The 26360-nt window shown below is 38.3% G+C and overlaps 1 protein-coding gene across 1 annotated transcript in view; it reads left to right on the top strand.

Moving 5' to 3' along the window:
• Positions 1-26360, top strand: part of LOC104498685 (RNA binding protein fox-1 homolog 1-like) — a gene marked incomplete at its 3' end in the record, with an annotated part of 99759 nt that overhangs the window by 57359 nt on the left and 16040 nt on the right. The window contains exons 7-8 of the mRNA XM_010142098.1: positions 10338-10418; positions 26228-26359. Coding sequence (XP_010140400.1) covers positions 10338-10418; positions 26228-26359 — 213 coding nt within the window. The remainder of the gene's footprint in view (positions 1-10337; positions 10419-26227; position 26360) is intronic.

Here is a 26360-nt window from a genome sequence, read left to right as displayed (position 1 = left end):
ACGGGCACGCCACCGCCCCTCCCACAGCTCCGCTGGCAGGTCCTGAAGTGACGTTTCACAGAAAACTAAAGGACAGTGATTTCTTCATTTATCATTTTCAGCATTTCACTGCATTTCGCTTTTCCATATGTTGTAGTTTAGATGTAATTTTTAAAAAATTGACCTCTGTTCACGTCGTTTCGTTCTAGTAAATGAAAGTATGCTGTCTAAGGTTTTCTTCCTTGGGAGAAAGAAACGCTTAACGAAGTTAGGATTTCCGTGTCAGCATAACTTTTCAGTAAACTATTTATCAAGAACTTAGGCAAGTTCTAATAAGGAAATCTGTAGATACACTGTGTGATTCATCTCACGAAGTCTTCATGTAAACAGGGACAAATCATTTTTCTAGATCCATCACCTAGTGGCAGGTTTGCTTTGCTAAGCTAGACTGTTATCTTTGCCCATACGCGCATCTGCGGCTGCAAATACAGGTTTGCTCTTCGGTTTCTTTGCTAGGAGTACTCTGGTACTTTCTTGTCGGAAGTTGTTATGTTCTTTGTTTCGTGGTTTGCTATGATATTGTTTTTACCTGCTTCTTTATTTTTACATAGCGTATATTTTACCTGTAATACGTAGCCTTCCTTTCAGCCTCGGGCAGTCTAAAAGTGAATTTCCATGTTGTTCCTTCCAGTTATTGCAGATCTTTCTGGGTTTTTTTGTCTTTTCATTTTTGGAATGATGAGTTCTTGAGTGATCTCTTGCTCTGTCCTTAATGAAACGTAAAACATTGTTGCATCTGTGTTACTACAACAGATCAGTTCTTTCAAGCAGAAAGTTTGAGGCAGACTAAGGCTATTCTAAAAGATTTTGTCCTAAGTGGCAGAAAATTTATTTTAGGGTGCATACGCATTGGAGAGGCTTCTTTCTGATGGTTCTGGTGTGCAAGGAGGGGGAGAAGTAGTTACAGAAATTACCTAGAAATCTAGTAAATCTTTCAGAGAACAGTTGAATTTACAGTGACCCACATGAGAAAACGTTCTTGTCTGGTCATAACTAATAAACAATATTTCAAAATAATCTGAAATATAAGTTGGCAGCAGAGAAAGGAAGGTCTCAAGGCTAGTGAAGAAGAATCCTTAGAACAAGTCATGGAGCACAGCTCAGTGACAGGTAATAGAGATCCCATTCTCCTCTCACTGAAGCAACTGATTACCTGTTGTTTTTCCTGAGTAGTCATGAAGTGCTACAAGTTTTTCATAAGGCAGTAGTTATCATTTCAAGGTGGCTTGGAAGTTTTCCCTATCAGGTAAAACAAAAGAAAGTGGAAGAGCTTGTGCTTCTGACTATTTCATATACCCTCAGAAGACAGGAGTTTTAGACGCCTGGGGCTTTTTAGCGTGCTGTGTGTTTGGAAGCTAGCAGTATCCTCCAAGAAGCAGATTTTGTAACAAACTTCCTGTCACAAGTGTGTTTAAAATTTTGTAATACAATGTTATATATAATTGAGAAGTGAAGAAATACCATAGTATTCTATATGTGCACTTAAATAAGAGGAATGCAGAGGAAGAGAAGGATTCCTGTATGTTTGCTAACACTAATTCTCTTTGTTCATGTCTTAAAGCACCTATTTCTGGAGTATAAGAGCACCTGGGATTCATTTCATCTTTCTAGTGTTTCTCTTTGAATTTAAATGACTCTTGCATAAGCTCAGCAAATACCCTAGAAACAGTTCTCAGTGAAGGTGTTTGGAGTTTGGGAAGCTGAATTATATGCTTGCACAGCAATTCTAATCCTAGGCTAAGAGTTCACTGTACCATGTCTGTAAAGCATAATTTTGGTGAAGATTGTCTGTCTGTCACTCTAAAGATTAATCTATTTTACAATTTGATTGCATACACTTAGATTTGAACTTAGCCGTTGACTAAGGAGATTTTCCTTAATAAATAAAAATGTTCTCAATACTGTTAGCTAAACAGTTAAAGTAATTTTCTAACTACAGGGGAAAAAATAAATTATTGTTTAATCTACCATCTGTTATGTATAGATGCTCCTTTTCAAAGCATAAAACAGAGCTGTAACTGCCGTTTCAAAAATCATACTGTTGCAAGTACCGTCATACAAATGATGACAGCCTAGTTAGATTAACACCGCTGATGACAGCTAATGCATTTCTAAAACTTCTGTGGAGCTGTTACAAGGCATTGCAGTGGAAATACTGGTTTATGAAAGATTAATAAAGCTGGTAGGAAAATGTAATTCAGCATCTATACTAGCTATTTACTGAAAAAAAGCTTCCAGAGTTAATTGTGCCTTATGCTACATTATAATGAGGTTTTCATTAAAATGTATACTATCACGGAAGCTAAACAAGAATTATTCCAAGAATCATGCCAATGACTGTTATTTTTTCAAAGATTAATTTAGTTAATTGGTTATGCGTTTAAATCTGGAGCAAGGTATTGAGCTATGTTTATCATTGTATCAAAGTCATCACGTTTTAAAGACAAAACCACAGGTACCGTCACTATTAACCTTTTAAAGATGCTTCTTCTCTTTGGATGTATATTTAATAACACAATCTACACTTAGGTTTTGATACTTTTCCTGTGTGAACTCTCAAAGAAATTCCATATACTTGATTATTTCATGGTAAATCTGCAACTGTAGATAGCTGGTGGGTGTTTCATCTGTTTGCTTGTTGGTACAGGCTTGCCGAGATGTAGGACTTGGGTTTTTTACAAATCAGCCTGAGTTAATACTACTGAGATACCCTGCTTGAACTAGTCTTGGTTGACTACACAGCAAAACCACAGTGACCCTACCTCACTGCTTGGAGTTGATGGATTTGGAGATGACAAAACCGTGCCAACAAGTGCAAAGAACGAAGTTGAGGCAGGGAGGCAAGTTAAAGTATGCAGATTACATCCGCACGCTTTAGTTTTGTAGTCAAATGATTTGCGTTTCCAACTACAGCTGGGTTTCCAATGACTCCAGTAGTCCCGCTCATCTCAGATACATACCCTTGTTTAATTTAAGGCTGCTGCTTTTCTTTGAAGGAACATTCTTCTGTAGCCCTGCTCTTTTCCCCACTGAGCTGGTGTAACATATCTGAGCAGCCCACACACAGATCTAGCAAAATCATTCGGGAATGCAGTGGTGATCATGCTCTAACCTGGACATTTCACACCTGTGAACTAAGATTTTTGCCACTAGACCAGACACTTAACAAAGTCATAGAAGCGTGAGTTGGGACTGACTTCTGGAGGTCATGCAGTCCAAGTTTCTTTTTGAAGCAGGACACCACTACTGCTACATCAGGTGAGCAGTGAGTTTACATACATCTACAAAACCAGAACTTATTATCATCTTTGGGTAACTTTTTCCACTGCTGCACTGCCCTCCAGGTGAAAAACTTTTTCCTAATGTCCAATCTAAATTTCCCAGTTGGTGGAGGCTATTTACCTTTTCTATTATAATCTGCTACCATTTCAGTGAGATTTTTGGCTCCACCATCTTTCTAACTTCACGTAGAGAAAGCTGTTAGATTGCCTTTCAACTTCCTTTCTGCTAGACTAGTCAAACACAGTTCCCTCAACCTCTCTTCACAGGACATGAGGTTTTAGACCCCTTCTAGACCCCTGTCCGTCTTGGTTTCACTCCAGGATACACTCTCCAGTTTCTCCACATTTCCACTGAACTGGAGTGGCAGTAGGTTTAAAAACTGGATGCATTTTCCAGGTGCAGTCTTGCTGGCACCAAATCTGTGCACGCTGGGGGAATAACAACAGCTCTTGATCTGCTGGCCACGTTTCCATGTTTCTCCTTATTTCACCTGGTATGTAGTTTGCCTTGTTTATTTATATGCTACTTCACTAAAGCAAAGACAGTGTTCTGCTCAAGCAGGACTGTACTGTCCTGTTTTTATCTTATTGCTTCTAACTTCTTGTACGTTTGTTCAAATGTTTTTTTATTGTGGATATAATTGATCAATTTTTAAAAAGAAATCTAAGTACTGTGCTTTACTGATGAAGAAAATCTTTTGAGGAAAAATAACATTTGGATTTCGCTTATTTAAATGTCATTCTGATGGTTAATGAAAATGCGTTCTATGGCTTCCAGATTAGTGACTGACCAAAAATACATTAAATAAATATGGTGGCAGTCTTAAGCTGTCTAATTATAAATATTATATGGAGATATTTTCTTCCACAACTGCCTCCCTGGACTTGTCCTGTTAATACAGGAGTCTGTAGCATTAGCAAATCTGACAATTATCCCCGCTTGCCACATGCTGGCTTGGGGTACACAGAGCAGGTTTAGGACACATGAAATAGATACTGTGTGCAAGAAATTGCACTGGGAGCTGTGGTGGAGGCTCCATGTGCACACAGTGTCACATGTCCCGCAGATTGGCTGTTGGACAGCTTTGAACCACGTGTGTTTGGGCTGTCTGTTTCAGGGTACGAGACTGATCCTGGTCCGGAGTGAACTCTCCAGACTGTATGGTGTAGGTTTAGAGGCTGGCTGTTAAACCAGCTGGTTTATAGCTGCTGCTACTGTCTCACCAATTACTTGATGATCCAGATCAGCCTTGGTGTGCACTGTCTGGACCTGAGGTCTAGGCTACAAGATGCATGATGGTTGCCTGGTAGAATAAAACCGAGACGTCAGTTCAAATACCAGCTATAGATGTAAAATAAAAAGCAATGGCTTAAGAATCTCTCGGAGGAAAACTTAAGACCAGCTGCAGGGTCATCACTAAAACAGTTAGTTGTTCAGGACTGGGTGGGATAACTGGATAAGTTAGGAGCAGTTATGCAGAGGAATAAGTTCCTCTGATTAGAAGAATAACAAAGTTAGGAAGATCCACGCGTTAGGATGGACAGTCAGGCAGACAAACTATTCTGAAAAGTAAAGTGGTAAAGTAATACGTGAAATGTAAAGTTAATACAGTTAAGTGGCACGGAAAACAACTTGGCTGTGTGTTAAACCTTGATTGCATCTGTAAATCAATGCTAAAACAGCTTACGATGCTGTTGAATTGTATTCCAAACATATAGCTAATGTATTTGTTTCATCATCTGCTTTTTTTTTTTCCATTTTGGGTATTGGATGACAGAATCCCTAATGCATTTGCATTGTAATTGCATTTCATAATACTTACTGAGTGAAAATTTCAAAATGCTGAGTTTTCATTCGTTTGCTCATTTTGAGGTAGCTGAGATGAAGCTGTGCTTTACGATGGTACGCAATCACTGTCAGTTTGGCTCTGCCAGATTTCTTTGTGAAAATTGTTTTGGAGGAAATCTCCAAGGATTGAGTGCTCCTAGCAAAGGCGAGTGTTAAGGAAAGTTTGGAAACATTGCATTACCATTTTTGTGATGTTTCTTCATGCCTCTCGTATTCTGGAATCTGAATGGACTAGGGAAGAGGTAGAGGAACTAAAGCCAAGGATTATGTACGACGATTCAATTTTTGCACTCTTATATTCTCAGCTTGTCATTCAGAACAGAATTTTATTTGTAAGTTAAAACCAGCACCCACTGGGGTAAGTGAATAGAACTGAGAGATTAGTAATTTGCATCGCTGCATCTAATTGCATTAGATTTGCATCTCTGCCTTATCGATTTACTGCAATAGGTAATTTACACAGAAAATAGTGTCTTAACACAATATGAGAGGATAAAGTGTGAACGCACCTACGTGTAATCCCTCCAGGGCCGTGGTGAAACTGTCGTGTTTGCGTTTGAGCACAAAGGCTCCAGTTTCATTTGTTTTGTGATTCTATTCCTACTGCAGTCTATTCATCAGGCAGATGTAGCAATGTGAGCCATTTGAGTTAATAGAATATAAATGTATTTTTTATTTTCTCAAGTATCCTGTTTCAAAAGCAATATAATACCAGCTCAGAGTTTCTATTTATACTTGAGAACTTCTCTCATATTTGTTGCTCAAAGTTACAAATGAACCAAGATCTAGTTACAGTAAACCAAGAGCTACCATCATTTACATATCTTTTAGGCTGCTAGGACGACCTGGAAAGATTAGGAATAAAGATTTTTTTTTTTTTCCTGAGCTTCAGTGGGACACGTCTCCCAGCGTAAAAATAATGACAGTGAATATCACTGAACATGTGCACCTGAAATTGTGTGTGTGTGTATTATACTAAACATATTTCGTAGGGAAGTTACAGTTATGGACAGTACTGACAGAACCACACCAGTTTTTTACATGATTACATAGTGCATTTCCAGTTTTAGATTTTCTTTGGTGACAGTATGGAAATAAGGATTTACACTTGGATGACAAAGGTAAAATTTCACTAACAAGCACAGGTAAGGTCTCTAGGCTTGTTACATAGTTTGGTTCAAGCAGCAGCTGAGATACAGGTAAGGTCTCTAGGCTTGTTACATAGTTCGGTTCAAGCAGCAGCTGAGATGGTGTGATGTACAGAGTACTTTCATTTTGGTTACAGGGCAAGGAATGTCTGTGACTGATTAATCGTTTTTACATTACATTTGGAAAGGGCGGTTTATTGCAACTGTTTTACATTCAATAAACTGTTGTGGTGAAATACAGCCCGTCTACAGTACGGTTGGCATGCTGATGAATGCAACAAATCAGTCACACAGCGTGTGTTTTTAAGCTGGCATTGCTTTGCCATGTAGCAACAGCACCAGGACACAGCCCAAATTTGCCACTAGAAAGCAGTGATTATGCCGTGCTGCATTGTCAAGCTCTTCCTCCTTAAGCCATCGTTAAGGATTGTAGTGGATCAGTAGGGGCCGTACCTTTCCACTCTTCCTAAGTGCAGTGGGTGAAGCTTCAAAGCAAGTCATCGCGTTGAGGCACTTACCTGCTGCCGCTGGAAGTGCTTCTGGGATTACAGCCGGGCTGTGGCGGGAGGTGGGGGGGCCCTCGTTTTCCGAGGGGGCTGGAGGGAAAGTCATCGCGTTGAGGCACTTACCTGCTGCCGCTGGAAGTGCTTCTGGGATTACAGCCGGGCTGTGGCGGGAGGTGGTGGGGCCCTCGTCTTCAGAGGCGTCTGAAGAGCTTTAAGTGAAGCTGTGGTTTTAGGATTCCCACGGTGGAAGTAGGGAATCAGTTTTTCCCCTCTGTTTCGCTTAGTAACGTGCCGGGGCTTTGCGCTGGACTGTATGGTGCAACTTCTGTCCTCTGAAACCCCCCAGATCCTGGGGGATACGGCACAGCACGGGCATGGGGAAACTTCCATTTGTGAGCACAGCCTGCCCGAAGCTGTCTGTGCTGGGAGGTGATCCTCTGTAAACTCAGGTTCTCAGTATGGTTTGACAAGTTTATACAGGTCTGGTAGTGGAGGTTTCTGGAAGTTTCATCTACTTCCTGTGGCAGAAGAGAGCTAATCCCATGATCAGTTCTTGCACTGCTGTTAATGATACATCAGCAGCATCATTTTAACTAACGGTGTGAATTCTTTTCTGCTGAGAAAGTAGTTTCCATTTACACTTTCACAAAAGATGCCATAAGAGTTTCCAACTAGTTGTGCAAATTCTTGTAAACTTAACTCCAGATCTTTACTTTTAAGCTGTCTGTAGTCCTGGCTACGCAGTGTTTCCAGTTAGACCTAAAAGCTACTTTTAACAGAAGTGATTTACTGCAAAGTTCTCCTCTTGTTGTTCCTGGGTGGTACTTCTTGGCTACCTATTTGAGAAACATCGTGTGTAAGCCAGTGAGTAGTCTGCGCATCATCACTAGTACATTGGTATTTCCACTTCTGTTCTGTAGATTAAATTCTATAACTCATGTAAGTAAGAATGACATGCAAAACCTAGCTTTTGAAAGAGTGAAAAAAGAAGAAAAATACTTTTAGTGAAATATCTTGGTACCACCGGGAACTGAATTTTGGGTATTCGAAAAAATTACTGACTTCATTTTCCTCACAGCCCTGAGTATTTTGGGAGTAATTATTTTCTCAAAATAACTGTAGTGCTTCAACAAAGGACCTAATCAAACAGTACATTCTTAGTCGTGGACTGTAGGAGAGAACGTTGGAGGAAGAGGAGTATGAGTGGGAATATTTTTTGTTCTTGAAAAGTATGTTTGTGTCCGTGCTGACAGCCTGTTCACCAGGGATGAGCGGTGAATCAGTCTGGGGGATCTCGCAATCACAGGGAGTGCTCAGCTGCCACCACCATGCCCAGCACAACCCACCAGCTCACTTAGCCACTGCAGACTAGTCTCCTCCTCTTAGACCCAGCAGCACGGCTGCCTCAGTTTCCCTTCTGCCACTGCTCTGTCCAAAGCTCTCCTGCATGCCTGTAGTGAACATGCTCTTCAGAGATATATGTAATATTTTTCTGATCCTTTTGACTGAGTCAGGAGGGGCTTTCTGCTGGTGATCTCCAAAATGCTGAGTCACTGGGCACACATCTACTGTGAACAAATAAGTAGATGATTGTGTTAAAGAAAAAAAACCAAGCCGATTGTATTTAAATAAGCTGGTTCCAAAGGCGCTGAAGATGAACTCTTGGACTATAATTTTTTGCAGTTCATCAGCTCCATGATATTATTAAATTACAGTTTGGACAAAATAAGAACTTTATCTTAAAATTCTCTTTTATATAAAAAAAAAAATTGTCATGCTGGAATTTAGTATTCTAGAGGAAGAACAATACTTTTTTCCATTAGGAAATTTATAGATAGCTTGAATGTTCTGGGGTTTATCCAGAAGATATTTTTGTAAATAATTAGATCTTTGCCCAGTTGTATTAATTGCAATTTAAAAATTTAAATACTTTTAATACCAAAATTATATGCAGCAGATATAATATTTTCTCACAAAAGTAGGTTAAAATTTTATATTTTTCTAACAAAATCTAGTAAGAGTGGTTTAGGCATTTGTATTAATTTTATGTACAAATTCAAAGGCAGATTGTCAAAATGTGATTAGAAAGCTCTGTCAATGCATTAAATACACTCTAGTGGATAAAAAATGCATCTGTTTTGAAGTACTTTGATTGGAAATTAGAAGACTAGAGTAGGGAAAATGAGATTTGTGTGAGATGAAATCAGGAAAAATGTAAGAATATTAGCTGCAAAGAATAGGGAAATACCTACAGACCATGGAAAAACGAAAGTGTCGGGCAATAATCAACTGGTTAATGACAGAACTTCTTTTAAAACATTTTTTGTAAGAACTCTGGTGTGGTAACTCGGTGTAAGTGGGGGTTTCTGCGGTAATCCTGTCTGGAAAACACGCCTGCCGTTTGTCATTATCTCATCCTGCCAAACGGATTTGACTCAGCTCTGTTGAGTTCCAGTGCTTGTAAGTCAATGCACAGCTCCTGAAGTCTCACAAATCTTCATGTAAACATAATATTTTTGAAATTGCATGATTCACCAGTCCTGACAGCTTGAAGTACGTCGGTGTATGTGTATATGTGATTTTGTCGGTGTGTATATACAGATATGCACACATGTATCTGCAAAACCAGGAGGGTCATGTCGGGCTCTTCCTGGCGGACTGAATTGCAGAAGTGCTGGAGGTTTTTTCCTAGTGTGAAAGCGGTGTTGTTTCTACCTCTAATCACTGTGTATTCAGCTAAGACTGCTGAAATATAGTTTTAAGAAAGATGTTAAAATAGTAAGGCATTTTGTTTAAGTTCATTTGGAAAAAACAACAGGAAATAAGCCTAAGCATGATGAACGTGCATTGCAAAACTGTTGTTTTTAATTGATTTGGTTATTGCTTATCCATTTTTTGCCTTTTAAAAACTAATGGTTTCATTTCTTTTATTTGGTTTTTTTCTTAATCCTCGATCTGGTTTATATACTAGAAAGTATCTTATGTTCATGTGTTTCTCATTTGATCAAAAAGTACTGAACTCTTCACGCGTACGTTAGTCACGTGCGCCAACGTTAAGTGATATGACTGAGATCACACCTGGCCTAACATCTGTCTGTGGGAGCTTTGCCGTCTGATCTGTCTGCCCTCGGCTCGAGCAGCCTCGTTGCTCGAGTTAGGGAGGCGAGCAGGTCGGGGCTGGGAGGGGGGTGGCTGATGGCTCCCTTCGCAGCAGAGCTGACTAGGAGCTGCCGCTTCCAGAGACAGGGCGGAGAGGGAGAGCCAGCAGCTGGGCGAGGGGCTGCTGTGCGCTGCCGCTGTGCTGCTCGCAGCGGGCACCGGCTTCCCCCGGTGATAACAAGGGTGTTTGTGGTTTGGGGGATGTCTCTGTTCTGCTTTTCCAAATGTAAAATTGTACGTACCCCTGCTTGTCTGCGCTGCTCCAGTTATGACTTTATTTCTGTGTTGAGATAAAAATTGAAGTGTAGTTCGAGTGTTCCAAAACCAGATACCACTCTCTCTCTCTTTCTTGTAGGCAGGGTGCTGCTGTGCCAGGCAAACCAGGAGGGATCTCCCGTGTACAGTGCCCCCAGTTCACTAGTATACACATCCACAAGTAAGCTAGTGTTACGGCTCTTGTTTTGTTTTGTTTGTGACTAAAGCACATGAATGTGAATTAAGCCCCCTAAAAATGTAAACTTTCCCAATAGCTCTTGTTAAAGTGAATATGGTATTTACAATGTCAACAGATAATTCAGTGTTTTTAGTTGCATATTTATTCTCAAAGTATATTTTATTTAAAATTTTTTTAAAAAGACAATCTGTATTGCAATGTTATACAGGAATGGTCAAAAGTGCTACAGTGACAGGGAAATTTTTTGGAATCCAGTACTGTTGTGCACTCTGCGTTTTGTGTAGAAGATGAAGTTGTGTTTCTTTTTCCATTCTGGTCACAACTGTGATTTAGTAAACAAAAAGTCTTATATCATGCCACCATTTGATTGTGTCACAAAGCAAATAGATATGAAATTTTCTTTTCAAAAGGAAAAAGACTGTGTGCAAGGGCTGTTTTCAATTATAACAAGCTGCCCTAATAAAATTGGCAAAGACAAGCTGAACTGATAGACGCTGCCACCAGCCATTTCTCTGTATGCAGCTCTGGAGTAAAACTGTGTCCTCTAAAATTCTGAAGCAGAAGCGGAACCGATTCTTCTGAGGGTGTTTTAGATTGTACTGGTGGTACCACTGCTGCCCATTCTGAAATGCAGTCAGAGAAGCAGCCTCTAGCTGAATGGAATAGGAATGACTGCTGCTTGCTGAACTGGGGGGAACAGCAGCATCTGCTGTGTGTCCCTAGCAGGCTTCCGAGAGGAAAAAAGTATTTTAACAATATTATCCCATGCGTTCTTCATGAAGATTTTATTCAATCTAGAATGCAATTTGACTCTTTTAAAGCTTATCTAGACTACTAAAATAATTATTTTATTAATTAAAACCAAGACTGAGGACACAAGAGTTCCATAGTGACCATCTCTACAGTCACGTAACTCTCGTAGGTCAGAAGCTATGAATGTCATCGCTAGAGCTGCTGCCTTTACAGGGTAAATATGGGATCTACTTTCAAATCAGGTGTCTGCAAATGCATAGTGAACTAACAAAACATGTGAAGTGTTCTAAATGGGAAATGACATTATCAGTTAAATCTGCATCTGCTTCCGGGTGCTCCAAGAATATTTTGTACTACGTTACCTTCCCCAAGCAGTGGGATTTTGTTAAACCCTTGTAGTAATTAAATAGCGATTAAATACTTACTGTTTAAATCAGTGTTCCCTTTTGTACATTTTTAGTGCACTGTGACCTTTTGTCTGAATTACGAGTCTTTTTACTGAAATATCAATCTTTGACTAAAATTCTTTTCCTAGGAAATCATCCAAACATTTCACTCATCTTACTGTTAGGGAGCTTGTTTTGGAGGAGAGGGGGCAGTGCTTGCTTTTAATTTTCTGGAAATTACCAAGCCTGAAGTTGTTTACTGTTATCTCACTGAGTTCTATCCTAGAAAACTTATTTCTGGGGTTGCTGTTAACGTCATGTGGTATTTCCACCATTATCAAAGCCCTAGATAATCACTGTATAGATAGCTAAGTTCTACACTTCGTTGTTTCCATGATGTCTCATGAGTCAATCCCTTTGCAAAACCTTATTTCGCACTGGTGCTTGAATATCAATATCCTAACAAAAACCTGTTTGTTTCCTATTGTGGCAAACACGTTAGTGAACAGACTTTGCCCGTCTGCCTCCCACTGGGCAATGTGCAGTACAGTTTCATAACAGAGAGCGCTAGTAGCCCTTGCAGTAGAAATTACTACACTTTTGAGGAATCTGTGGGTCTGCAAGTCATGATTTTTCTTTGATTATGTGTGGTTTCCCCCACAGGGTCACAACTCCTAGTAAGGTGAAATTACTACAATAACAAAACTTTATTTAAAGATGTAAAATAGTTTGATTTCTATAGGAAATTCTACTAAGAAGTGAATAGAAATGAAGCCTAACTTTGTCTCACTTTTTAGCCTATTTAAAGATCTTCTATATTTTTATGCATATTTGTAATATTGATATGATAACCCAGTCAACATTAATGTCTAGGAGACCAGTGCTTTTATTATTATCATTCCTTGGAGACAACAATATTGCAACCTTCCTCTTTGAATAATTTGTTTATAATCGATTCTGTTACTGCTGGTATTGTAACTGTGTGGTATTTTAGAACAGCTTACAATTTAAGAATTAAGAGGTTCTGAATTTATAACCGTTTTAAAGAATCAGCTGGGATTTTTTAAGCCATCTGAAAGGTTTGGAGTTCATTAAATGCTAATGGCATTTAGAAATTTTCAAGTATTTGGAAGAAGATTTTTAGATATGTCACTGTCTTTAACTTGACTGTTCATCTTTTGCTCCCTGGTTATATTGCATAAGGAATGGAGGACTGAAACATGGTGGTAAAACACATTTTTCTTAGTTTGGCCAGCATTATTTCTCTCTGAACTTTTTGACTTCTAATTGTATCAGTCACTAGTCGTCTCTGAACATTTTTACACCATTTTTTGGGTATCCAGAAAGAAGAGTGCATTTCTTGGAGCTACCCTTTCCCTTCTGATGTTTCATTTCCCCAGGATATATTTGATGTATCACATTGTACATTTCCTAGTACAGCGATTAGTTACACCTCTGAATATGTCAGGAGATGGAAACATGGCTCTGCTTCCTTCCATCACTTCTGGCCCTTCGCATAACACAGAGAGAAATGAGCTGTTTCTTCTGCAAGCAGTGGAGCAAATCAGTAGCAATAGTCTCTTATGCCTCATCTGTTCTCTTATGCCAACGCAGAGGATGGGACCTGGGTCAGTTTGTCATTTGCACGTCTATTCCAGGAATAGATAATTGGTGATGTAGAAAGCATAGTTTCAGCGCGCAAATGTGTTCCCATCCCTTGGTGGGACGGATTCTTTGTCTTATGGAGACAACCAAAGTAAGGAAGCTCACGGTCTCATCTTGACGGCTCTAGATTCCCCCAGCATTGCAATCTCGAGGACAGAACAAGCACAACTGATTTTGGTTAAATCCTTTGTCATGATCCTTATGCGGGTTGTAGACAGGTACTGGAAGGAGATAGATCCAGATAGTAAAGAGTAAGTAAGCATGCCCTGGAGGCTCGTGATATCTCACCGGAACTTGGTAAATCACACAGTTGTTGCTCATAACTGACAGTCTCTTTTTGCCCCCACTTCTTTAGACTAGTTGCTTCCACAGGAAATTTTAAAATCCTGAAGGAATTTGTATCTACTGCTAAATAGGAAATGTATCAAGAAAAATTTTGAACTTTTCCAAACTGAAGTCACTGGAGAATAGGATCCATGACAATATTAAGACTCTGCTGGACAAAAGGAAGATTCAAAAGAAGAAAAAACTCCTGTCACTGAATATCTGTATCGCTGTTCTACAAAGGACAGTAATGTAGCTGGGTATGTATGGTTAAAAAAGCCAAAAATACGATTCTGAATTCACGTGAGGACTTCTAAAAGCTTTTTAGTGCCTCTTTCCCCCTTTTTTCTATAATGTAGAAGTGCCTGAAAATGTGAATGAGACTAGAAGTTAACGAGAGCCGAAACACGTGAAAGAAGGAAGACATGAAGTTGTAGAATCACAGAATAATTCAGGTTGCCAAGACCAGGTTGCACCAGGGCACCTGAAGGATGGAGACTGCACAACCTTTCTGGGTCATCTGTTCCAACGCTTGAATGTCCTGACGGTGGAAACCATTCTTCTTTCAAGTCATGTCTGTTGTCTTGTCTTCCCAGCGTGCACCTCTGTGAAGAGGCCGGCTCTGTTCTCTTGATAACCTCCCCGGCCCTTTGGTGGAAAAGGAGATGCACCTGCCAGTAGGAGACTCCTTTGTGCTCCGGAACAGCTAATCAATGGTCTTGGGCTCACCGAGCGCTGGCTGGTGTAGCCAGCCTAAAGCCGGGCAGCACGTTTTTCAAAAATGTGCCATTGGGCACACCCGGGTCCCGTGGAAGGCAGTGGGGGAGAGATTACAAATTGTAATGGAAGTTCAAAGGCAGTTAAATATTTTTCATGCCCTAAATCAGAACTTTGATCCTTGTAACTTCTAGGCTTTATTTCAGCTCCAAGTGAAAATAAAGATACTTGAGCTATCGAGCTAACCACTAGCAGATTTTTCGGCGCATGTTTTAAAGGCACAGTTCACTGGACTACATAGCTAAGATATATGGAAAATAGTAAATTGCTACGTGAATGTTGCACAGATGACTGCCTATATATTTCCCAAATGCTTTGCATGCCCGTAAAAGAGAATTTTGCCTTGACTTCAATGAGTTCATTTTAAACTGATGTCTGTTTTGGCTTACATTTCCTAAATATTAGATGTTTCATCTTCAGTAAGCTTGCATACCAGCTCCAAGAGATACAGGCCCTTTTTCCATAAATTTTCATTTTTTATTAAAAACAAATAAATCTTTCATATTGCAAGAAAGTGATAGAATTAAAAGAAGAAAAAATATGAAAAGGCAGAAATAAGATATTAATTTATTTTATTTTATCATATTCAAGGGCAAATGAAATTGATGGTCCATTTTTTAATTGATATATTGATTACAGTTATAGAAGCAGCAGTGGCGGAATTCAGCAAAAATGATTGAGGTGGTACAAGTGCTTATAAATCTGTCCCACGTTGTTCGTGTTCTTTAATTGTAATTGTCTGATAAAACTTCCATCAGTTTCTGTAATTAACCTAATGGTCTAAATGAATTTCCAGATCACTGATTATTCATTTCAATATAGAAAATGCCATTACATTGAGTTTAATTAATACAAAGTAGGTTTACAGTCCGTTGTATCATTAGAATACAGAATTTTACTGTTTTAACCATTTCAATTATGACTATTTTTTCCTCTCATATTGTTAGTCCCATTTATGGACTCGAGTGCTCATTCTCTATTCCTGCTAAAAGAGCACAAACCCTTTATAATTAAAATATATAAAACCTGATGCTCTTCAAGTTTATTTCCTCAAAATATCGGTGTAGATGGTTTTTTATTTATCATTTCAACTATTTTAGAAGAGGATTCAGCTAGTGCCAAATTCATAATCCCATGATAAGATATTAATTTATTTTATTTTATCATATTCAAGGGCAAATGAAATTGATGGTCCATTTTTTAATTGATATATTGATTACAGTTATAGAAGCAGCAGTGGCGGAATTCAGCAAAAATGATTGAGGTGGTACAAGTGCTTATAAATCTGTCCCACGTTGTTCGTGTTCTTTAATTGTAATTGTCTGATAAAACTTCCATCAGTTTCTGTAATTAACCTAATGGTCTAAATGAATTTCCAGATCACTGATTATTCATTTCAATATAGAAAATGCCATTACATTGAGTTTAATTAATACAAAGTAGGTTTACAGTCCGTTGTATCATTAGAATACAGAATTTTACTGTTTTAACCATTTCAATTATGACTATTTTTTCCTCTCATATTGTTAGTCCCATTTATGGACTCGAGTGCTCATTCTCTATTCCTGCTAAAAGAGCACAAACCCTTTATAATTAAAATATATAAAACCTGATGCTCTTCAAGTTTATTTCCTCAAAATATCGGTGTAGATGGTTTTTTATTTATCATTTCAACTATTTTAGAAGAGGATTCAGCTAGTGCCAAATTCATAATCCCATGATAGGCCCTAGAACATCTTATTTGTCTTGATATTCCGTCCACAGAAGTACATGTGACAGATAAGCACTCACCAGAGGATACTTCTGCTTTGCGTCAGGCAGATATTAAAACAATAAACTACGTTGCCCTGGGATTTTAGCTTATGAGCCACCAGAAAACAACAAGGCAAAGATGAGATGTTTCTGAAAGATGGGAAGGCAGTTCTTTCAGGAAATTCCCTGGAAACCTTTGGTCCCGTAATATTTTTGACAAGAAATACTTCTAATGCTGAACTTCTTTAAAGCAAATCAGGAAAATCCATTCCATTGCTTCAAAGCAGGCTTTAGAAATGTTCCTGAATTATCCTCATAATCCTGCTGATCCAAAGGTGTGCCTTACATGCCAGGAGAGAAGGAAAAGCCGTAGCAGAAGCTTAAAGTATTAATTACGTGATATGGGAATTCTGCTTTTTATATATGTTCTTTCTTAAAAACTTATCAACACTTACGTATGAGACACACATGTTCTGGTTTTTAACAGATTTTTTTTTTCCTATGGGTGTTTTATTTTGATTCATAGGTGGAGGATAGTTCAGGACTTTGTTGATGTGCATGGAATGCATAAGGAAAACCAAAGTCCTGAGGGTAAATATCACATCTGACAGCAGGGTTTAGTCCATGTGAGGAACTCCCTGTGCCACACAAATTAAAAACAGCCTGGCCATTCAACTTGTCTGTTGAATATCCTCAGAAGCTTAAAGTATTAATTACGTGATATGGGAATTCTGCTTTTTATATATGTTCTTTCTTAAAAACTTATCAACACTTACGTATGAGAGACACATGTTCTGGTTTTTAACAGATTTTTTTTCCTATGGGTGTTTTGTTTTGATTCATAGGTGGAGGATAGTTCAGGACTTTGTTGATGTGCATGGAATGCATAAGGAAAACCAAAGTCCTGAGGGTAAATATCACATCTGACAGCAGGGTTTAGTCCATGTGAGGAACTCCCTGTGCCACACAAATTAAAAACAGCCTGGCCATTCAACTTGTCTGTTGAATATCCTCGCTCAGAAGTAGGTTGCTTTGCTTAGGAATATTAGAAAACTCCCTGGGAACTGCTGGGTGAACCTATTTTTGTGTTTCTTGTTTCAGCGAAGATTTTGTTTTTATTAGGTTTTAGTTCTATTACTAACGGACTGATGTAAGACCTTTGATATTTCTGTTGTACCCTGGGGTATTTCCAGTACCAACAAGATTACGTGGGGAAAACATATTTTCACGAAGTGATTTAAAGCCTGCTTCTGAGCAGAATCATTAGTGGAAACTTTTACTTTAGGAACTTTGATTCGGGTCATTTTGTCAGGTTTAATCTCCTGCACACAGGTACATACCTGGAAGTTTTACTGCAGTGAGGATAGTTTTCTGGTATTAGCATCCTGAGACTCCAGGCAACTGAGTGTAGGTGCTCTGGGCACTTGGTATTTGCTTGTCTGGATTTCGTGTGTAGGACAACTGTGATGACCTCAGTGATGAATTTGTTCTGATTTTGTTGTTGTAGTTTCTTTTAATTTGTTAGGTATATTTTTACTGTATTGGTAAGGGAGAAACTGTTCGGTAAGCTTACTTCTTGCGTTGCTATATGGGTCAGGAGCAGTTTGAAGAATGAGTATGCATACGGTGTAAATATTTTGCCTGTGTCCCAGTATTTCTGAATTAAATATAAAAAGGTTTCTGTTTTTTTAATTTTTCTGTTTTCTCTTAAACTAAAATGGAATGGCAGGTCACTTCATTGTAATTAATGTACGTATCAGTAGATTGTATTTACACGTTTGTGGTTTTGTTTGCTCTTTATTGCATCATAGGAGAAAGCAGAGTACCCTGCAGAGGAGTTCTGAGAATAATCCGACTTAACCATTGTAAGACTGAGGTTCAGGAATGAACCGGTGCAGAACTGCCCAGAGGGAAATGTCCATACATTTGAGTAGGCCAATCACACATACAATTTCCAGGTTACCAAAACCTCATTACTGAACATTTGGAAGTCAAACTATCTTTTAATGTGCTTCCTGAGTTAATTAATTGCCTTTAATTATAAATTATAGTGAATGACCTGGTAGTAACACAGGAATAATGTGAAAAGTGCCCTTCCTTGTCTGTGTGTTAAAATACAGCGGGTTTATGTGGAAGTACAAATAAAGAAGACAACAGCAATAAGTATGAAGGGATGTTTACTGATTGCTTTCCATGACTTCTTTTCTCCTGTCTGGAAGTGTGAAAGGTTGAGAAATCGTGTAGCCCTCTAGAGAAAAATATTGATGTCATCTCTTGTTGAAATGGCTTCAGAAGGTTGCTAAACGCTGTTTTGGCCCATTGTGTTGGACCTTGCTTTCCACAGAGTTGCACAATTCTGAATGCAGGACAACTCCACTGACTTCTAAGTCAGTTATAAAGATAATACAAAATTACAAAGCTGAATAAAGTCACATTCATATGTATTGTGTTATATTCTTGATTTAAGTATCAGCCTTTATGTACTCGATGGTGAACTTTTTGGTTTTTTTTTCTATCACTCCCTGAAATTCCTGTTGCAGCATTTTTCCCATTTTCTCTCACTATATATTGCCCTTTTGTAACTATTTTCAGGATGGCTGTCCTTTCATCTTCTGTCTATCGATCAGTATTTTAACTGGTGACTAATAAGTCATCAGTAAGATGTATTGCAGTTGTCCGGAATCTGTAAATAAGGGTTTCATTTCCCTCCTGTGTGCCTTGCTGTCGGTACTCATTCTTCTGTTAATCTGATGGCGCAGTGTCTTCGACCCAGCACGCTTAAGAGAAACACCCGATAGAGACAGGCATACCCTGAATTGTGTGCCACTGCCTTTTTCTGGACTCGTACACCATCCTGCAGCTGGGTGGTGACAGGAAAGGTGTGCTTTTAATAGAAAACTGTGGAGAGTTCAAATAATAGAAACAGTGTTTGACCAAGGACAGTTGGGCATCTCGTGTGTCTTGGTCCTCTCCTCTTAATGGAAACATGGCACTTGGCCACTGCCAGTACTCGTGACTACCCAGTGACTTGGGACAACAGGATTGTTGTGGACTCCTCTCAGTGTGCAGCTAAATAGTGAGATTTACAAGGAGGGTGTTTTCACATCGTGATCTTTGATGTTACTGTACGTAAGATCCTCTGTGCAGAGTCCTAGGTGCAGGCTTCTGATGGTTCCTTAGCTTTGCATTCTAGAAGCTATGTTACTCATTTTGGGTAGGTGGGCACCCACAGCGGACCATGCATCTCAAACCATTCTGTCTGTCAGATGTAAAGTCGTTAATTTTCTGGTTTCCAGCTTAGCCGATACCATTTGATTTCAAATAAAGACTGACTTTAAGTGTCACTCTTTCTTGCATTGTGTGTTGTGTTGTTATTATTAAATCATGGCTTTTAAAACCGTGTTGTATACAGCAAACTTCTTTAACCTGAATTACATAAATAGTAAGTATTTTTGAGAAATTAACGTTTTGAATATCTATATGACTCTGCAGGTGCAATTCTTTGTTTTGAAATCTTTTTCTGTTATGCTTTGGATTAGGTTAGTAACTGGGTTTTTTCCTCAATCACTTCCTGCCTCGATCATTGCCAGCTCAACAATGTTCTCACAATGTTCTTTTTTACAGTGTAATAATTCTGATGAATTTTTGTAATTCTTGTGTCATCCAGACAGAACTTCTTGTCGCCACATAATTGACTTCTGTAAACACTGAAATTTCTAAATTTTATCTCTTTATAGTAGTGCTACTCTTCATCTAGTTTTCCACAACCACATTCTTTTTATGTTCTCTCAGAGACAGTGTTTAACTTAGACACAGGGTGAATTTTTCCATTTGCATGGAACTTGCACGTGTCCCAACAATCCGGAATGCAGGACAAGTTATTGATCAGTTTGATCTTCTGCATTTGAAGATTGTTCTTTAATTTAAGATCAGATGTGGCTTCTCTGATCTCTTACTGTTTCTTTTCCTTTATGACCTCATTGCTTTGTTGTTTATTTTTACCTATTCAGCTTTTTCTTGTTTGTTAGTAATATCTTTTGTGTAAAATCAACTATTCTTTGTACATCAACTAGTTGTATTCTTTGTAGCATCCACTAGCTTTGCAAAAAAAAAATTCTCAGGCATCTTATCTGTTCTTTCTCACCCCTCCACACCCTCCATTTTCTTCTGCATATTAAGAGAAATCCCTTGATGTCTGAGGGATTGCGGTGGCTGCATATACAGTACAGTAAAAGAAGGAAGAGATTTATGGGAATTTGTGATAATCATCACAGAATCACCGAATGACTAAATCTCAGAATGACTGAGGGTGGAAGGAAGCTCTGGAGGTCACCTTGTCCACCCCCACAGCTGGAGCAGACTCCCAGGACCGTGTCCAAACTGCTTTTGCCTGTCTCCAAGGAGGGAGATGCCGCAGACTCTCTGGGTACCTGGGCGAGTGCTCAGTCACCCTCACAGTGGAAAAGTTCAGGCAAAGGTGATACAGTTTCCAGGCTTTGGCATCAAGATTTTTCCTCTGAAGGTTATGAATTCTTGTCATGTGATGGTATCAATATAAATAGAAAACCACTGGATTGTTTATTGATATATTAGAGAAGGTGAAACAAAGGAGGGCAGAGAAAAAGAATGATTCCATATATACTAGAAATAATTACAATGAAATCTTAAGTGTGAATTCAGTATATGCAAGTCATTGTTCAAATAGATCAATTGGATTTGGAAAAAAAAATTAAGCTAAGTATAACCAAATAGAAAGTTTTAATGGAATGCTTAAATGTCTTCCTACAATTTAACGTCAGAACGAACATATTAAATAGGAAATTGCTTTTTTCTGAAATATTTTATGTATGTTTTTTGAGTGCATTTGATTATGTTGGTGATTTGGTATGGAAAAATCTAACAAATCTTATTTTTCATGTATCTGAGGATGAAATAGTTGACAACAGTGTCTTAAAGCAGCTGTCTGTCCTCTTTCTAGAAATATTCAGGGTATACCTTATTATAAAAAGTTTCACCAAATTTATGTCAAATTTGGTGCTGATTCGGATTTGACTAGAGACTTCACGCAGTAGTGTTGTGTAATGGGATTCAATTACAGTGTGCAGCGTTTTGTAAGTAACTGTCTCACATAAAAAGTTAATTAATCAGAGCTGTGTCAATTCCTTGTGCCGTGTCAATTTGCAGCAAGGTAATTAATCACTAATCGCCCAGCGTGCAGCAAAGTAAGGCACAATCCACGAGTCATTTATTGTTGTTTTTTTCAAAATAAACGGCACGCGGAGCCACGGAGCAACACATCTTGCCTTTCATAATATTTTTATCGACAGTTCTGCATGTTGTAATAGACTGCAGCAACAAGCAGCTGTAGTTCAATGGAATATGAATATTAAAAAACAAATGAGAGCAGATTTATAGGCCGTTGCTTTTCTGTTATGTCAGTTTTGAGATTACACTGAGCAAATGAACAGTGAAAAATTACTCTTCCATGTGGAGAATGGTGATTAAACTTGTACATTAATTAGAGATTTTTGTTTTCCTTTTCAATGCATTTCAAATGAGAATGTCCTATAAGTAACTGTTTGTCCAAAATAGATTTATTCATTCCTAAACAACAGCATTTAATACTGACGTGTTTCTGTACCACAGTAAGCAAATCACTGTTCTACTAATTTTAAGTGTGCGTTTCAAAAAATGAATAGACTGTGAATGAAAGAAACAGGAGTGCCCAGTTGTGACTGTATTTGACAGGAATGGCTTATCAAATTTAAATTAGTTAATTCGCTGCTAGATACCAGGGATGATAATCTCACGAAAGTGGCAAAAATGTATTTTCAGCTTGCTCTTTGTAAACATTGTGAACTTTCTAAAGATTTTTTTTTTTATACTAAAATTTTAAGAATCCCTCTCTATATAACTTAAAAGCCTTTTTATGTTAAAATCTGTGGTAAGAAAGCTTAAATTTTCCTTGCCCTGTACTTTGGACAGTGTGTTTACATGCAAAGATCTGCACGCATCCTCTAACACAGTTTTTATAGTTCTTTCAAAGAGTGCCAAGTAATACTACTAATCCTTATTACAGTGAAGTGAGAACTCGCTACACAGCGTGCGTCGGGGTGAACTCCTGATTCCAATCCCGAACTCTCAGATAATATCATGCAGATTATTCTTGCTTAGCCTTTCTCAGCATGTTACCCATTATATCTCTTTGTTTTTAATTTATTGTCCAGCACTTCTGAAGTGTTTCCTCAACAGGGATCCCCCTCAACTATGGGAATAATGTAAATGTGTCTGCCTGCCTTTCTAACAGTTAAACTGTGTTGCAGTAAATTAGCTATAAACTGATTCAGACGGGATGTAACATAAAAATTCTTCACCATAAAGCATGAGAAAACTCCTAATGGCAGATGACCTGCTAGTTTATGCAAAGGAGAGACTAGGAGCGATGAGAGGTAGGCTCGTTCATCCATTTTGATGGCACACCTTTCTTGAGGCATATGGCACACTCATACAAATTCAAACCACAGCGCAAATGCAAAGAATAATTGCCCATTAAAATGGCTGTGTATTTTTATGGCTTTGATACAAAATCTGCCCCCCGTTGTTTTTTGCATCTGCTGCTCTTCTATCTATCCCAAGGCTTTAAAACTTCAACACACAGTGGGTAACCCTTAAGTATTTTTAACCAGGTTATAGCGCTCCTTTTGGGAACTCAAGCTTTGTCACTGCTCCTTCAGTCTTTGCTTTCCAAGGCGTATGTTGCGATACAGTGCCTAGAAAGTGCACCTACCTGTCATGGTCATTTGATAAAAAAATAAATAAAACCAATGCTTATAGTACCTCTTTTGGAATAAATGAAGATTTGCTTAAATATCGCCTGTGAACACAACGATTAAGTTCGTCTTCTCTTCCTCCTGCTCATATTTGTTTTCAGTATGAAATCATTACTTACATTTTACTCATATATTAACATGAATCCTATAAATTCCAAAGGCCTTTTTATTCCTTAAATGTTGCGATTTGCTGAACAGATTTCACGTTTGAGACCTAAACTGAAGTTCGTTGAAAGAAACTCCTCGAGAGTTTCCATGTTTACAAAATGTATCCAGAAGAGAGAAATTTTTTTACGATAACCATTGTAATAATATTTATTTTATCTTCTTAAATATAAAACCAGAACAAATAAGGTTAAAGGAGGAATCCTATGAACATAATGTTCCTAAAAAAATTTTATTTAGGCTGTAGTACAAGATGATTTGTATACTTTCATATTAAGAAAAGCCAAGTGCTTCCACAGCACATTGTTTTCACTCTTCTTTTTTAACTTGAAAAAGTAAAACTACATTTCACTGTAGGAACTGATTTTTTTGTTGTTGCTGTTGTAGTCTCATTCATAGTTGAAGAGCTGAACAAATAACCATTGGACTAATAGGGGTGTGTAAGATGAGAATACAAATTGTTACGTTGGCCTGATATTTGATTATATATAGTCACTAGAAAAGTTGTTGAGGGCTTTTTTATCACCGTGTTACCATGTCATAACATCAATGTGTAGTTGGAGAGATCTGCCTTTTCGCTATCACAGATTAGAATAATTCCAGTCATCAAATTACCTTGACAAATTTAAGGTACTTTTGCCTAGAAGCAGACTCAGATGCTGCCCTGCTGAGAGTCAAACACATTTTCAACCCCATAGCATCATAATAGCATTTTCACTGACTGAGTTTCAGCAGTTTGGCACTGAGGCTCTAAGGAAGGTTGACCTACAAACTGTAAGTCATTAAAATCTTTACTCCTCCTGGCTGGTATATTCACTACTTTGGGGGCTGGTTAATAGCACTTAGTGCTTCCTGATGGGAGAGCCCTTTCCATAAAATTGTTTTTATGAAGTCCATTCTTCAGTTGTGTTCTAATGGTGCCACTTTGGTTATTTTGGGGTGAGGATATTAAAAAGTTGGTAGCAAAATAAATTCTGTAATAATTCTTATTACATATTCCTAATCAACTGGTTTCTCAGCTGGGCTGAAGTAGCATAATTTTTTATGCTGAACTCCAGTCTAGGCTGGCGTGATCTTGTTGATTATTTTATCTCTCATCTCATTCTTCAATATTACTACCTAGAAATAGAAGGCGTGTTTTCAGATGATACTCTAATTTTAAGACTGACCTAAATGAATTTTTTGGTACGGATTTAATTATGTTACGTATGAACTCTAGACCTCGCTTGATCATAAGACCTTGCAATGCCACTCTCAGTTCCATATTTCTCAGGCTGGCTTAGTTTCTATCTACTTCCATCTACTTCGCTTCCATCCGCTAATTGCTTCTACAAGCTTTTTCAGGGTTTTGCTTTACTCTAGGCATTTTATGCTTTGTAATTTTATTAAGGAGAAAATGCAAGGCTGAGATTTTTTTGAATTTGTTTGTTTTCTTTTTACCACTGCTTCTGTTTTTCTCGTGAAAGTGTGTTTTATATCAGCATTTGGAGAACTACAGATGCATGTGTAGTTGAAACTCCCCAAAGGTTGCCAGACTTCATTAATTTTTTTGTCAGTGGCTTTTAGGTCAGAGGAATTTCTCTTAATCTTGGCTGTTTAAGAGTGTCCCTAAAGACTACAGATTTTTAAGCTAACCTCAGAGTATCAACCTGCAGGTATATCATTTAAGATATCTGCCATTTCAGATACTAGTTTTTCTTGGCCAGATTCTCAAGTCTATTTTTCCCCATTTGCTTAAGCAAACTCTTCTCAGCACTGTTTTGTTCGGTTTGTTTCTTTTTATTTATTTCTTTGCATGATTTAAAAAAAAAAAAGGCACAAATGAACTGTCAAATTATTGGAGAAACTTACTTCTAGAAATGCCCATCAACTAGGTGGAAAGGAGACAATCTTCTAATGCATACTTCTAACGTGGTGTCACGGCCATGTAAGGCTTTGCAGGGTTAATGTATAACCGTTATGTCAGTGAGAAGGACCCAGCAAAGCCCCAAAGTCACACCAGCAAACCAGTGATGGAGAAACCACCATAATTACAGTATTTTCCGTCATATTTTCAGCAAAAAAAAAAGAAAAGAAAATTTCACTAATTCAAGGCTGCTTTAAAAATTTAATGCTAAAACAGATGAAAGACAAGTGTGGATTGAAATCAAGTCCTATTGCAGACTTGAAAAACTTAATGTTTTATATACCCTTACTGAAAAAAAAAAAAGAAAAGAAAATTTCACTAATTCAAGGCTGCTTTAAAAATTTAATGCTAAAACAGATGAAAGACAAGTGTGGATTGAAATCAAGTCCTATTGCAGACTTGAAAAACTTAATGTTTTATATACCCTTACTTCCATTTGCTTTCTTATTAGGGCTTTGCTAAGCAATATTTATTTCTCTCATCTCTCTATTTACATACTGAAAAAAATTCAGCAGAGAAGCACAACTGAGGTATCCTGAGTGCCAACAGAGCTGGATTTGATTTTCCCTGTCTCACTGATGAAGTAATTCGAAAATACCTGTTCTAAGAGTGTCCAGCAATTTATGTACAAAGGGGAAAGGAAGTTAAAGGAACCTGGTTAAAAAACTGGCAGAGAAAGTAAAGTGGAAAGTTTTTTTAATTTATTTTTCAATTAAAAAGTTCGTAAAGAGAGAATTTTTACAGGAAAAACCTCTAGGTAGTACTGTATTACTGTGCAATTTCTGCTCTCACATGGAATCGTGATTAATGTTTACAACAGGGCTGACTTTTGAAGATAGATCAACTAACGTGATGGGAATGTCTCTGGCATTGTAACTTTGGGCCTGAACTGGGTGACTTGGACCTCAGGAATCTCTGGGTAGCAGTGCTGGCTAAAACAATCAACGTGATTTTTAACAGCGTCTTCTAAGAGAATCAGAGCCTCCTCTGACACGGCCATCTACATTCCCAGTGCGCTGCCTCCAGTTTGCACGCAACGCTTCTGCGTAGATGAGGCTGAATGATGAGGTTAGAAGATGAGGTTAAAAGATCTACAGTTTATTTCTTGGGCACAACCTCATCCAGTACAGGCAAACTTTAACATAAGTACAAGCGTGCTGCTACAGTACCCTTGTTTTAAAGCACTAGATTGAACTGAATATTTTACATTCATTCCTCTTTTTGTCTCGACAGTGCCAGGATTTCCCTACCCTGCTGCCACTGCAGCTGCCGCCTACAGAGGTGCACATCTGAGAGGCCGAGGTCGCACGGTTTACAACACGTTTCGTGCAGCAGCCCCCCCTCCTCCAATCCCAGCTTACGGCGG

The sequence above is a fragment of the Buceros rhinoceros genome, unplaced genomic scaffold (assembly GCF_000710305.1).
Source record: "Buceros rhinoceros silvestris isolate BGI_N320 unplaced genomic scaffold, ASM71030v1 scaffold15110, whole genome shotgun sequence".
Taxonomy (NCBI): Eukaryota; Metazoa; Chordata; class Aves; order Bucerotiformes; family Bucerotidae; genus Buceros; species Buceros rhinoceros.
This window is presented reverse-complemented; position numbering and strand designations above follow the sequence as displayed.